Below are 14078 nucleotides of genomic sequence, written 5' to 3' on the forward strand. Positions count from 1 at the left end.
CTCGACATATATAGCTCTTGAGGATTGCCAAACTGAGTAAGATGATGATCATTTGCTGGAAAAAAAAAAAAACAAATAAAAAAAAGTATGAAAAGTAATAGGCCCGCAAAAAGCCTACAATTATTACGGTATGGAATCACCCGCGCTCTTTGGAGGGAAAATATCAGTTAGGCTGACGTGGGCAACCTGGTATAGTGGTGCAGCGTTCTGACCCCGGTGGCGCCCCGTGGTTTCGAAAAATAGTAGGCGCGCCTGGCATTAACTTCCAGACCTCTCACTCAAAAACCAACAAAAAAAAGAAAAAAGAAAAAGAAAACTAACAACCTCAATTTCTTTACAATTTTATTTTGAAAAATCCCCCCAAATAATTTTTTTTTTTTTTTCCGGTCGTTGGCCTCCCGCCACCCCCAACGCACCAGCTCCTTCCTCGCCTTCAAAACCCTAACGAATTTGTTCGTTTCCCCCACATTCAGCGTCTTCGTTTCTTTCTTGATAATGAACGAATAAATAAAGGGATCGAATTTTCAAAAATGCTGAATGTCCGTTTGAGAACGGGACAAGATGCAGGTAACATTATCTCTCAATTTTTATTGAAACTCGGAAATGGAAATGATGATTGCATTGTTGTTTAATGGACGATGATGATGTGTTAGCAGGAGGTGAGAGGGACCTGGAGAAGGGGCTGCTGGAGCCCTCAACGCCGGGAACTCGATCGGAGCCGCCGATGTCACCGCACACATCGAGGCTGGCGCCGTTTTTGTCCAATTCCAGCAAGTCTCTGCTGGTTTCGAATTCTAGCAAGTCTCTGCTGGTTTCGAATTCCGGCAAGTCTCTGATGGTTTCCAATTCCAGCAAGTCTCTGGTTATGTCGAATTCCGGCAACCGCTTGGATCAGAAGAAGAAGTACGTGCGGCAGGTGACCGGCCGCTTCAATGACACGGAGCTCCACCTGGCGGCGAAGCGGGGCGACGTCGCCGCCGTGAAGCATATCATCGGCGAGATTGATGCACAGATGATGGGGACCACGAGTGGGGCTGAGTTTGATGCGGAGGTGGCTGAGATTAGGTCTGCGGTTGTGAATGAGGTCAATGAGTTGGGAGAGACGCCGCTTCTCGCCGCGGCCGAGAAGGGGCACCTTGGTGTGGTGAAGGAGCTCTTGCCTTTCACCACCGATGAGGGGATTTACATGAAGAATAGGATCGGCTACAATCCATTGCATATTGCTGCTAGTCAAGGGCACCATGGTAACCATAAACTTCAAATCTTTTATATCATCATTTGTTGATTTAGGTGTCTATGTGCTTATGAAAGTTTGAAATGGAATACATTGCATAATGGTACTTGTTTACATATACATAACAGACTTGTAATGGTACTTGTTTACTTGCTATTGTCCTTACATGTTAGACTGTAGATGAATTTCCTATGTTTACATCATTTCTTGATTCATTTTATGAGAAGAAGGAGAATGGCAAGAATGGTAGCTTATTCACACTAGACTTGGATTGGTGTTGTGTCCTTGACAATCATGGCTGGACTGGTTTTAAATTCAGGGACCGTAGGTTTTCTGCTTATTTGAAAGCATGTCTTGTCGTTCACTACTCACTACTTGCTTGTCTTTTGTTGCTGGTGTTACGTTTCTTGAAGCTTTGTTTTGGATCTGATTGTAAATATATACATACTAACTAGCTTTGTGCAGCCATTATCCAGGTCCTGTTAGACCATGAACCAGGACTTAGCAAAACACTTGGCCCGTCAAATGCAACAGCTCTTGTGGCTGCAGCTACAAGAGGGCATACAGATGTGGTTAAGGAGTTAATGAATCATGATCCTAGCTTGGTAGAAATTTCTAAATCCAATGGTAAGAATGCATTGCATTTTGCGGCACGGCAGGGCCATGTAGATATTGTGAAAGCTTTGCTTGACAAGGATCCACAACTAGTAAGAAGAATTGACAAGAAAGGACAGACTGCTTTGCATATGGCCGTAAAAGGTCATAGCTGTGAGGTGGTGAAGTTGCTACTTGACACAGATTCAGCTCTTGTCATGCTCCCAGACAAGTTCGGCAATTTAGCATTACATGTGGCCACGAGGAAGAAGAGAACAGAGGTATGTATTTCCATTACTGGATTTTCACAATTTTTAGGCTTTATTGCATTCTTGTATAAAGGGCTCCTTTGCTATTCAGTTTGTCTCCTTAAACGTTGCACGAAATATGATCTATACACATTAGGTTGAGGTGATGTAAGATTTTGTATGCCAAGTTTTTGCATTGTTCATTGAGTAACTTGTATCGGACTAGGTGAATATCTTTAGCAATTTATATATATATCTCATTATGCTTGCAGATAGTAAATGAGTTGTTAGCCCTTCGTGACACAAATGTGAATGCTTTAACAAGAGAACAGAAAACACCCCTTGATATAGTTGAAGCACTTCCTCTCTCCGAAGAATCCACGGCAATTAAGGAAAGCTTAACTGAGTATGGTGGTCTCCGAGCCCAGGACCTTAACCGGCCAAGAGATGAGCTTAGAAACACAGTGTCAGCTATAAAAAAAGATGTCCACACTCAGCTGGATCAAGCCCGCAAGACCAGTCGGAGTGTTACTGGAATTGCCAAGGAGATCCGTAGGCTACAAAGGGAAGGAGTCAATATTGCAACTAACTCTGTCACAGTGGTTGCATCGCTCATCGCAACAATAGCATTTGCAGCTATATTTACTGTACCTGGTGGTGATTTAGATTCTGGGAAGTCTGTGGCGGTTTCAACTACATCGTTCAAGATGTTTTATTTTTTTAATGCTATTTCACTCTTCGTAGCATTGGCTGTTGTCGTGGTACAGATCACCCTTATTCGGGGGGAGACGAAGACTGAGAGGAGGGTTATAACAGTGATTAATAAGGCGATGTGGTTGGCCTCTATGACCACTACAGTAGCATTTATTTCTGCAGCATATATAGTGGTTGGTCGACATAATCGGTGGGCTGCAATCTTTATCACAGTTATAGGAGGGATTATAATTTCAGCCGTTCTTTGTATCATGACATATTTTGTGATAAAGTCCAAAAAGATTCGTAGACTGAGAAAGAGAGAGAAGCTTCTTACAAGGACTGGATCCTCCTTGCACTCAGACTCTGGTTCAGAAGTGAATCGTGTTATGGCCCTTTAATAGATTTGTTCTTTCGAACTAGCCTGTGGTTCAATGTCTGACTTTTTATACATGAAGAAGAAAACCAAAATGGGAGCAGTGAGGTTCTTATCTATAGTGTAACAAAATGAGTGGCCATTGAAATTATACTAATAGCGTCAATGAGTGGATCTTTTGGAAGGAATTTTAATTTGGGTGCCTCAAGGGTTATATAAGTTTGGAGCGAAACTAATGGCGACCTCACATCTTCAAAGGGAGCTAGTGTGATATATCATCTGTATATTGTATGGTATATGCACGGTGTCAATCTTGATTTGTAACTTGTATAGGTTTCATTGCTGGTGATATCTATACATATATATTTGATAATAGATAGTGGCTTGTTGAATATTAGTTAGTTGATCACAATTTTGGATGTGACTTTACTTGACACATTTGACTGACAAAAGAGAATGTATCTGATGAGTCGAAAAAAATCTGAAAGCACTGTATTTTGTGCATACGATATATGCCGATATGGTAGTCTCTGGCTACTATGGTGGATTACACTACTTTATATAGATTATACACCGAATTTGTTCCATGCAAGTCTCTGGCTCTCTCTCTCTCTCTCTCTCTCTCTATATATATATATATATCAAGTTTGTAATACTCGATTCACACTAATAACTTTTGTATGATTCAATAGAAACAAAGGGAAAGAGATGACGAACAATAAAGAGTGGCCTGGAATTATGATTTCATTAGTACTTCTTCCTTCTGTACTTGAGTTTATTGGGATGCGTACGCATTGCTCATTTTTCACCTTTCTGATTTATCAGGACAAATGATGATCGACTTGCTTTGGTCCAACAAATCTGGTGGATGGTGATCGTGTAGCTCAAGTGGCATATTTTTCACATATGCACTGTGGAAGCACTACTGCATTAACACCTTCCGCTTATTTGTTGGCAGAAGATGGAATTCAAGGTTAGACGTATCAAGTGCTTTTCGAAATCCGTAAGTGGACTTTGTTTTAGTTCTTCCAGTAATTGGCAGGAATTATTCGATTGAGTTTCTTGAGTTGCACATGTTTTATGTGGGATCTAAGCTACCAACAAATCAATGCAACTGTTGATGTCCAGAAATCCACTTCATGGAAGAGATAAGCCATTGTATTTTCGAGCCATTTTCATCTGATTATGATTGTGTTGGCTGTGCTGACAGCAAGAGAATATTTGGTGCTCCCTTGCTAGCTGCAATGTTCTTTCTGCTTAAAGTTATTGTGGTTAATTTTCTCATTAGTCAATTATGGGTCCTCGATCTGCAACCAGAAGAACCAGGTGCATCACATGGTGTGGTCTACAGGAGATCTATCCGTGTGCTCGCTATAACAATTAACAAGTGAGCCACTTGATCTTCTTGGAAATGATTATTCATTTCAATAATGTTGGGTGGTTAGTTCTAAGTTTAGAAATACTTTTCACCTATTTATGCTAGAGAAGGCAACCGTATTTATCTAAAGGGTTTTTTACTTCAACAGTGTCTGAACTCTTCGAGGACTTTTGAAATGATACCTGAACTTTCAAAGTTATCAATGTGATACCTGAACTCATTTTTTCGTATCAACGTCATACCTGCGGTCGATTTCCGTCACAGAACTGTTAACTATGACCACGTGCCCAGCACGTGAGACACAAAATAAGGGTAAAAATGACATTTCCCACTTCCTTTAGTTCTTCACGGGGTTTTTTTACTTCAATAGTGTCTGAACTCTTCGAGGACTTTTAAAATGATACCTGAACTTTCAAAGTTATTAATGTGATACCTGGACTCATTTTTTAGTATCAACGTCGTACCTGCGGTCGATTTCCATCACAGAACCGTTAACTATAACCACGTGCCCAGCACGTGAGGCACTTAATGAGGTTAAAAGACTAATTTACCTTCAAAAATATTGTTTTTTATTTTTTTTGCTTTCTTTGTTTCTTTTTTTCTTTCTTGTTTTTCTTTTTTGACGTCTTCTTCCCTCTGATTTGTCCCCTCCGATTGGAAGCCATGGCCGCAAATCAAATCTCACCTTCTCTCTCAACCACCCAACCCTTTCCAAGAACTACCTGACTACAACCACATTGAACTCAGCTAGATCGATATGGCTACCTTGCAAAAATTCAAGCTCCTCGCCACTCAATGCCCCGTCGTCGCCTGAAGCCCCACGCGCAACTCATCCGCCAGCCCCGTCATCCACCTCCGCTGCCGTAAAACCCTCAGATTGTTCCTCACCCGCCCCGACCGCCGTCGATTGCCTCGCCGGAGTACCTCGTCCGATGCTCCCACCAAGTACTGATATTACAGCCGCAAATAACCAAAGGCCGGTTTTTTTTTTGGACAAATTGATTAGAAGCTGGAATCAGTGAAATGAACATTGCCCCATTGTTCGATATATCATATACAGATAGATATAGTTATACACAGACACGTAGTCGCGGAAAAATCAGTTTTGGGTTTTCTCCCATCATCACCATCCTTCGCCTTTTCGCCGCTGTTGAGAGAGAGAAAGATAGAGACTCTCAGTCTCCTTCACTTTTGCAGATTTTGATTCAATTACAAAGACACGGACTATTTTTGAAATTCATGAACTTATGCTGTGATGTTAGTTGTGGTGAGGAAGCCGAGTGCCACGACGGCGTGGCCCGCCTCAGTCATATCTCCGGCAAGCTGCCCAAGAAGGTCTGGATTGCCGCCGGCCATATTCTCTATCTCTCTATCTGATCCCTCTGTCTGAAATCTCAAGTAAATTCCAAGTCTCAGATCTGGAGGCCAAGAGTCATGAAACCGTCTACACCGCTCCGGCCTGCAATAAATTAAGAGAAGCAAAGCCGTCGAGCAAGTTGTGCTTGGAGAACTCCGACGAGATGGAGTCCCCGGCGGTGTCTGTCCATCAGAGAATTGGATTCAAGTTTTGCATTTTTCTAGGAAATGTCATCATCCCATCTGATTGCATTTTGCAGATGAAAAAGGAAATAGAAATGGAGAAGAAGAACTGAAGGTACGACATGACACGTGAAGAACTAAAAGAAGTGGGAAAGGTCATTTTTACCCTTATTTTGTGCCTCACGTGCTGGGCACGTGGTCATAGTTAACGGTTCTGTGACGGAAATCGACCGCAGGTACGACGTTGATACGAAAAAATGAGTTCAGGTATCACATTGATAACTTTGAAAGTTCAGGTATCATTTCAACAGTCCTCGAAGAGTTCAGACACTGTTGAAGTATATACTTTTGAGGGTAAATTAGTCTTTTAACCTCATTAAGTGCCTCACGTGCTGAGCACGTGGTCATAGCTAACGGTTCTGTGACGGAAATCGACCGCAGGTACGACGTTGATACAAAAAAATGAGTCCAGGTATCACATTGATAACTTTGAAAGTTCAGGTATCATTTCAAAAGTCCTCGAAGAGTTCAGACACTGTTGAAGTAAAAAACCCTTATCTAAAAGTGCTTTAGACACGGCTTCATATAATGGGCACGCATGATTTATAATGCGCATGATTTCAAGGTTGTTTATACATTAAGTTAGTCTATCACTATAAAAAGATAGTATATTTTTAATGTATTTATACATTAATATATCGTAAATTTTTCTGTCACATTCATAAACACTTCTAGCAGAATATTTATGAATTACCATGGATATTAATGAAGCAAATTTGTTTTCCTGTGGGAAGATTTTTAAGGCTCTTTTTTTTTTTTTTTTTTTTTTTTCTTTTGTTACAAAATTTTTAAGGCTCGTTAAATGACCGGATAAAGAAGAAGCGTATGGGCCGCCTAGCATCTTCATTCTTGACCAAAGAAAGAAAGAAAAACAGAAGGCGTGTAACGCTGTTCGAGGATGATGCTATCATTTTTGTCTCGGTATATGACTTGCGAGTACTAGAGGCTAAAAGCCAACGTGGTTCCCAGAAAGCTAAAAACACAAGGGGCCGTGAGCTTCCTTCTTCCTCTTTCATTATATATCCTACTTTGCCGTCTTGCCCTATCTTATGCCCGAGTCAATGCTTCGTTTTTATTCTAATTAACCCACAATTTATCTCTATGCCAACATCATTATTGATACTAGGCCACAATTAATGCATCGCCGGATAATCCAATCATAGTTTTACTTCTTATTTCGTTGATTTTAATTTTGGACCTATTGCAGAATTCCACAAGAAATACTATTGAAACAATAACTATTTGTATTACTTTTTTTGTATAATAAATAATCTCTTCAATGATGTATCGTTCTTACGTGGACTTTCTTGAGGTAACGAATTGTCAAAACTTAATTGTAAAATTTCGGTTACATATCATGTGTATGAACTGCACATGTCTATTTATCACATTGAAGCATGGTGTGAATCTCGGATAACATGTTGGTAGTTAATGACGAGTTTGAACATGTTTTTCTTGTCAACGGTTGAATACAATCATGTGATTATCTCTCATTATTAGGCGACTTGGTGATTTAAGCAATGAGGTGGTAGGCACAAGTTACTCTTTTTGGTTGGAAGGGAATAACTACTCTTGTGCATTTTAGTTTCCACTTTCTGATGCTGACGTGGTAAAACATGAGTGGCTATTGTCCAAAACTTGAAAACAGCCCAACATGATAAAACGAGTGAAACACAATCATTATTGCAAGGAAGCTGGTTACTACAGAGTGCACAGTAAACCGACCTCTTCCTAGTGCCCTGTCAACATCATCTTTTGCAAAGTGTGGTTACCTCATCCTCCACTGGTTCACTGAACTTCAAGTTTTGGGCTGTACCCTTTTTACACTCGGTTTCATTCTAGTTTCTCTCTGTTTTCAAGTGTTTCAGTTTGGTTGTTTGGGTTGTTTATCTCAGTTTCTTCGTTGGCCAAGCAAGAAGTTCTTCATTTTTGAACCCACAAGCACAAGATCAGTAAGTAGTTCATGCTACGTTTCAAGGTTCACTTATTTATTTATCAATTAGTTCAACAATTGTGGTTTTGTATTTTTGTTAAACTTGGTGCTCAACTATAGTTTTATTGGATGGCTGCACATGATTGGTTTTCAAACAGTAAACACGGTTTCAACTTTGTATAGCCTCACCTCTTTTGTTCTTTTCTCTTTGCACTCTTGTAATGACTAATGAGTAGTAACACTGATGGATGATGAATAACAATGTGTATTATAAATATTAAGAGAGACAAGGAGAGAGTTAGACAGTTTAGCTTTTATTTTAATACTGGAATTGTTTTGTTTGGGTGCAGAAGATGTCAGAGTGAGTAATGGGAATCAAGGAATCAAACCTCCAGATTTCCCACGTGCAAATTCATGGAATCATCTGAATAATCTTATCCTCATCATTCACAAATTGATTTTTCTGGTGTGCTCTTTCCTTGACTTTGATTGAGGCCTTCATGGTGAAAAGGGGAACTTTTGATTAAATTTTAGGGAGGAATTTGGATTGGAACTCTTGGGGAATTTTCTTTGAAGTATGGAAGCACCTGTGACTGTGAGGCAGCAAAGCTTCTGCGAGAAGAAGATGACAAAGCAGTTGACAGGGAAGCGCGAAGATGCCCCCTTGCATTTGGCTGCAAGAGCAGGAAATTTGGGATTGGTGTTAGAAATCATCTCAAATGGTGGGGATGCAGAGTTGAATGAAGTGTTGATGAAGCAGAATCACTCGGGTGAAACCGCCTTGTATGTGGCGGCTGAGTGTGGCTATGTTGATTTGGTGAAGGAAATGATCAAGTACTGTGATGTTGGTTTAGCTAGCATCAAAGCTAGAAATGGCTGTGATGCATTTCACATTGCTTCCAAGCAAGGTCACTTGGGTAAGTCTCTATGGATGTTTCAAAGTTTTGTTACCTTATCTGTGATATGCTTGCTTGGCGTATTATATAATCTTGTTTCTTATCCTAACATGATGTTAAAGCTATTCTGGTGATTGCATAAAGTTAATAACCTCATGTTTTCATATGTGATTTATGTAGAAATCTGAACAAATTTGGTAAACCATGATTGTAATTGGAAATCATCTAATAGCATGTTTTGTTTGGGGAAAATCATATTAAAAGTCATTGTTTTGTTGGCGTGTTTCAGAGGTATTGAAGGTTTTCATGAAGGCAATACCAGAACTTTCAATGACTGTTGATCAAACAAACACCACAGCATTGCACGCCGCAGCAGCGCAGGGTCACATTGAAGTAGTAAATTTCCTTTTGGAGAATGGTTGCAGCTTGCTGACCATAGCAAGAAGCAATGCAAAAACCGCCTTTCATTCCGCAGCAAGAAATGGGCATTTAGATGTCGTCAAGGCACTCTTGAGAAAAGAACCTGAAATTGCAACGAGAAAGGATAAGAAGGGGCAGACAGCTCTCCATATGGCAGTTAAGGGACAGAATGTTGAGCTGGTGGATGAGTTCGCAAAAGCGGATCCTTCTATGATAAATATGATGGATAACAAGGGCAACACTGCCTTGCATATAGCAACCCGGAAGGGTCGAGCTCAGGTACTGAAAGTTGGTTTTTGATTTATAATCTGAAAGAACATTCTTACAAATGTTTTAAGACATGGACTAAGCTTCTAACTGTTTCTTATGTGTATAAGAATGATAACATCTCATAATATCGAAATAACAAATTCTACCATGTATTATCTTTTGCAGATTGTTCAGCAGCTGTTGGGTTATAAGGGAATTGCCACAAGTACCATTAACAACTCTGGTGAAACTGTTCTTGACACTGCACAGAAAAATGGGCAATCTGTGATTGCTGCCATTCTAGAAGAGAAAGGCATTCAAAGTGCCAAATCCATGAAACCACCAACCATAATCGCAAACCGAGAGCTCAAACAAACTGTCAGTGACATAAAACATGAGGTGCATGACCAGATCAAGCAAACACGACATACACGAAAGCAAGTACATGGTATGGTAAAACGGCTCAGCAAAATGCACTCAGATGGGCTTAACAACGCAATAAACTCCACCACTGTTGTGGCTGTCCTCATTGCCACCGTTGCCTTTGCTGCAATTTTCACTGTCCCAGGCCAATACCCCAATGATCTTCCACCTGGATACTCTCCTGGAGAAGCAAACATTGCCCCAAAAGCCGGGTTCATAGTCTTCTTCATCTTTGATTCTTTTGCACTCTTCATATCATTGGCTGTAGTGGTGGTTCAGACTTCTATTGTTGTTATAGAGAGGAAGCAAAAAGAGAAACTGATGACAGTTATAAACAAGCTGATGTGGATGGCTTGTGTGATGGTTTCGGTTGCATTTCTTGCACTGTCTTATGTAATCGTCGGAGAGAAAGAGAAATGGTTGGCTGTTGGGGTAACAGGTATAGGTACAGTGATTATGGGAATGACATTGGGAACAATGTGTTATTGGATGGTTGTGCAGAGAATTGAGGCTTCAAAACTTCGTAGCATCACTCGGAGATCATCAATGAGCACTAGGTCACACTCACATTCTGGGTCTTTCTCAGTGATGTCAGACTCTGAGCTTATCAACACTGAGTTTAAGAAGAAGAAAGTGTATGCAATTTGATACAGCTCATGTTATGACATACAATATTCGATTAAGCATCTAACAAGGACAGCCAGTCAAGCATGTAACAGCATAGACTGGTAATAATTTGTATATTGATTAAGGAGAAAAACTTGTTACCCAACTAGTTTGGGTTATCAGTAGATATGTTGCGCCTTAAATCAATAACCATGGCAATGGCATACCCTCTGGAGTAGCTTCCCAAATTCCAGGATCAATTTTTTGGGCCCTAATAGTTTCCCAAATTAAAGAGTTCTTCTTTCACAATCATGCTGATTCATAGAAATGACTCTTTTTGGCTATTATTTCTTTAGCAACTAATATCAAAAGAATTAATAAAGACGGTCATTTTTTGTAATTGTCAATGTTAAGATTTGAGTATCTATAAAAAATATCATAATTACCATAAAGATGATCACTCAAAATATGTAGAATTGACATAGTAGAATAATTGTGGAGGGAGATCAAAACTCATATTTGGACCACTATGCTGAATTCTTTTGAAGAGAAAAGTATCTGCCTTTCCGCTTTAAAATTAGAGGGAACAAATTGTTTGATGTGCACAGGAGTCTGTACTGTCTGTTTGGTCCTTTCTCTAAAAAGAGGTATACAAGATAAAAAGGAGAAATAATTTTCCCTCCCTGCAATCTTTTTCTGATTTACTCGTCCAAAAAATATATATTTTTCTGATTTTACAGGTGGTCATGTAAGTTAGCGAGGACATGATAAGTGAAATATTTCCGAGTTTTTATCACAAACAATTCTCAAAGGTTGGGTCATTTGGCACTTTAGTTCATAATATTCTACAAAATTATTATTGGTACCTCAAAATTAATCATCGACATTCCTTTAGTACCATATGTTAATAACACTGTTAACCCTTATTTGTTTCTAACGGCATTTTTCATCTTTCCCTCTCTTAAGTTAGTTAATTAGTAGTTATCCTAATTATTTATTTTTTTGCATATAGTAGTCCTTAGGTGAACATGCCATTTTTTTTTTTGGCAATTAAAATAATTTATTAATTAAAAAAGATAGTAGATAAGGGGGGGACATGAAACCAAGACCCCTTTAGGAAAAAAAAAAAACATCTAACTCAAAAGGCAACAAAACATAAGCAAGATTAAGCCGATTGAATCAAAGATCAAGACGTACAACGGGCGTTCGATTGCGGGTAGGGTAAGGATCACGGGAATCTCTCTTGGTTTTCAATTTTTTATTTTTAGTAGTCCTTAGGTGAACATGCCATTATATACTAGTACTATTTATGCTTGCCTTTTTTTTCTAATTTTTAGTTAGTGATCAGTGTTATCTAGATCGAGATCGAGATCGAGATCGAGAGAGAGAGAGAGAGAGAGAGAGAGAGAGAGAGAGAGAGAGAGAGAGAGAGAGAGAGAGAGAGAGAGAGAGAGAGAGAGAGAGATGGCAAGACGAAAATGTCCTTGGCAAAAAAGAGTTAATGTTGTTATTAACGGAGGTACTAAAAATATGTCAGAATTAATTTTGAAGTATCAATGTGATAGTTTTAGAATGTTGGAATTAAAGTGTTGAATAGCCCAAACTTCGGGGATTGTTTGTGACATTTACGCTATATTTCCTTAAATCATTTATATTCGTTATGATGGGTGATTGATTGGATGCAAATTTGATATGATTTGATTATATTCACTCTCCTTCAAGCCTTGGCAACTTCGAGTATGTTGGTTAAATTGGTTATACAGGATTTCACAAATGAACTTCAAATCTTCACACATATTTAGAGAAGGGAATAAGGTAGCATATGTTCTAGCTAATCATGTAACATCTTTATTGGAGCAAGTATGTATGGCGGGATGTGCCTCCTGTGTTTATCTTTTCGTATTATGAGAGTGATATTTTGGGTCTTCCGCTTAGATTTCTTTAACTTGTTCGTTTTCGTTTATTTCTTCCAGAGATTTTGATTAGGTCCCAGCCGTTGTCATTTACCTTTTTTTAAATTAATAAATTAAGTGTTAGAGACAGGGGCGGAACCATGTTAATGGATGCAGGGGTCTGGACCCCCCCCCCCCCCCCCCCCCCAAGATATTTCTGCAGATTCAATTTCATAGAGCAAAAAGTAGCTAATCAAATTGGATATGAAATATGAACCATATTCAATTAACTAGAACCCCCCCCCCCCCAAGTCCTTGGTCCACTCACAATACAATACAGTGAGATGCATTTACCAAACATATTTAAATGAGAAAAGAAAAGAGTTAACTTAACAAATTAATAATATTTTAACTTAAAAACATCTCTAATCTTATTTAAAAAAAAATCTCTAATTAACAGATTTTTTAAAGTAAAAAAATAATAAGACTTTTAAACTCTCCATATTATGTTTATGTTCTGACCTCGTAACGAATCCTAGTTCCGCCCCTGGTTAGAGAGGTTCATCTGCTATCACTCAATTCATCAACAAATAAAAAAACAATTAGTATATAATTTTCAGTACTTTTAATGTCAGACCAAAGGTTTCGAAATCGTTAGTGTTTAAACCCTCCGATCCCAAGTTTGAAAGATTTTGAAGATTGGGAGCTGAGTTGAAATTCACCCAATAGACTAATAGAGTGGTAATTGACCATTGTTTCTTTTAAGGTTAGACAAGTTAATAGTGAGGCATATCATTTCATAGGAGGAGAAATTTTTTTTTTTGAGTAAATACTGTAAAGTGTAAACTACTTCTGTGATTCTAAAAATCGTTATGTACTTCTCAAAACACAAGGTTCAGTCTCTATCGCTACTCATCACATATCAAACATTTGGTCTTGTGTCTTTTCCGGCGGCCCAAACTTATGATATCAGACCATTTGTATGAGGACCTCTAGTTTCTGTAAGTCTATAGCTATGATTAAACCTTTCTTTTCTGGGTTTAGTGGGCCCATACTGGTCTATTATCATAAAACAGCCTTATTTTACTTATAATCACATATCCTGAAACCCTTCTTGGAAATTGATCATATTGGTAATTTGTATCGCCTATGCATTATATATGCTATGTGATATAGGTAAACATAACTCATTTACAGAACTTTCTGGACACACAAGGCCTATCTTCTCTTCTTGGAATAGACAAAAATGTTGATGGTAATGGTGGGGATCTTAGTTTCTTATATTGTATGCATCTCCTAGTGCTCTACAAATGAGTATTCTACATCAATTTTCTTAGTTAGTCCTGTCAAAAATCTAGCAGACAGATTTTCACAAGATGAATGCTTAGTCACAATCAAAAAGAACATAAATGGAATGCTAAATTGTTCTTGGTCTGAAAACTACCATTTTCAATCTCTCTTTAATAATAATTTAGGTGTCACATTGCTGTTACAATTTCTTTAATTTGTTTTGGTTTCTAGTGCATGGAATAGTCCT

General features: G+C 38.8%; 2 protein-coding genes across 2 annotated transcripts; both read left to right on the forward strand.

Annotated features, from left to right (window-relative positions):
* The first annotated feature begins 280 nt into the window (after nt 1–280).
* On the forward strand, nt 281–3539 carry LOC133719930 (ankyrin repeat-containing protein ITN1-like). Its single transcript, XM_062146122.1, has 4 exons — nt 281–567; nt 657–1244; nt 1700–2109; nt 2349–3539. The coding sequence occupies exons 1-4, from the start codon at nt 531–533 to the stop codon at nt 3168–3170; spliced, it is 1857 nt and encodes a 618-aa protein (XP_062002106.1). The 5' UTR covers nt 281–530; the 3' UTR covers nt 3171–3539.
* A 4280-nt stretch (nt 3540–7819) lies between these two features.
* Nucleotides 7820–10836, forward strand: LOC133721463 (ankyrin repeat-containing protein At5g02620-like). The gene is made up of 4 exons (XM_062148086.1): nt 7820–8074; nt 8406–8972; nt 9241–9650; nt 9807–10836. The coding sequence occupies exons 2-4, from the start codon at nt 8633–8635 to the stop codon at nt 10689–10691; spliced, it is 1635 nt and encodes a 544-aa protein (XP_062004070.1). The 5' UTR covers nt 7820–8074; nt 8406–8632; the 3' UTR covers nt 10692–10836.
* The last annotated feature ends 3242 nt before the right edge of the window (nt 10837–14078 follow it).

This window comes from Rosa rugosa, chromosome 7, assembly GCF_958449725.1.
Source record: "Rosa rugosa chromosome 7, drRosRugo1.1, whole genome shotgun sequence".
In the NCBI taxonomy this organism is placed as follows: Eukaryota; Viridiplantae; Streptophyta; class Magnoliopsida; order Rosales; family Rosaceae; genus Rosa; species Rosa rugosa.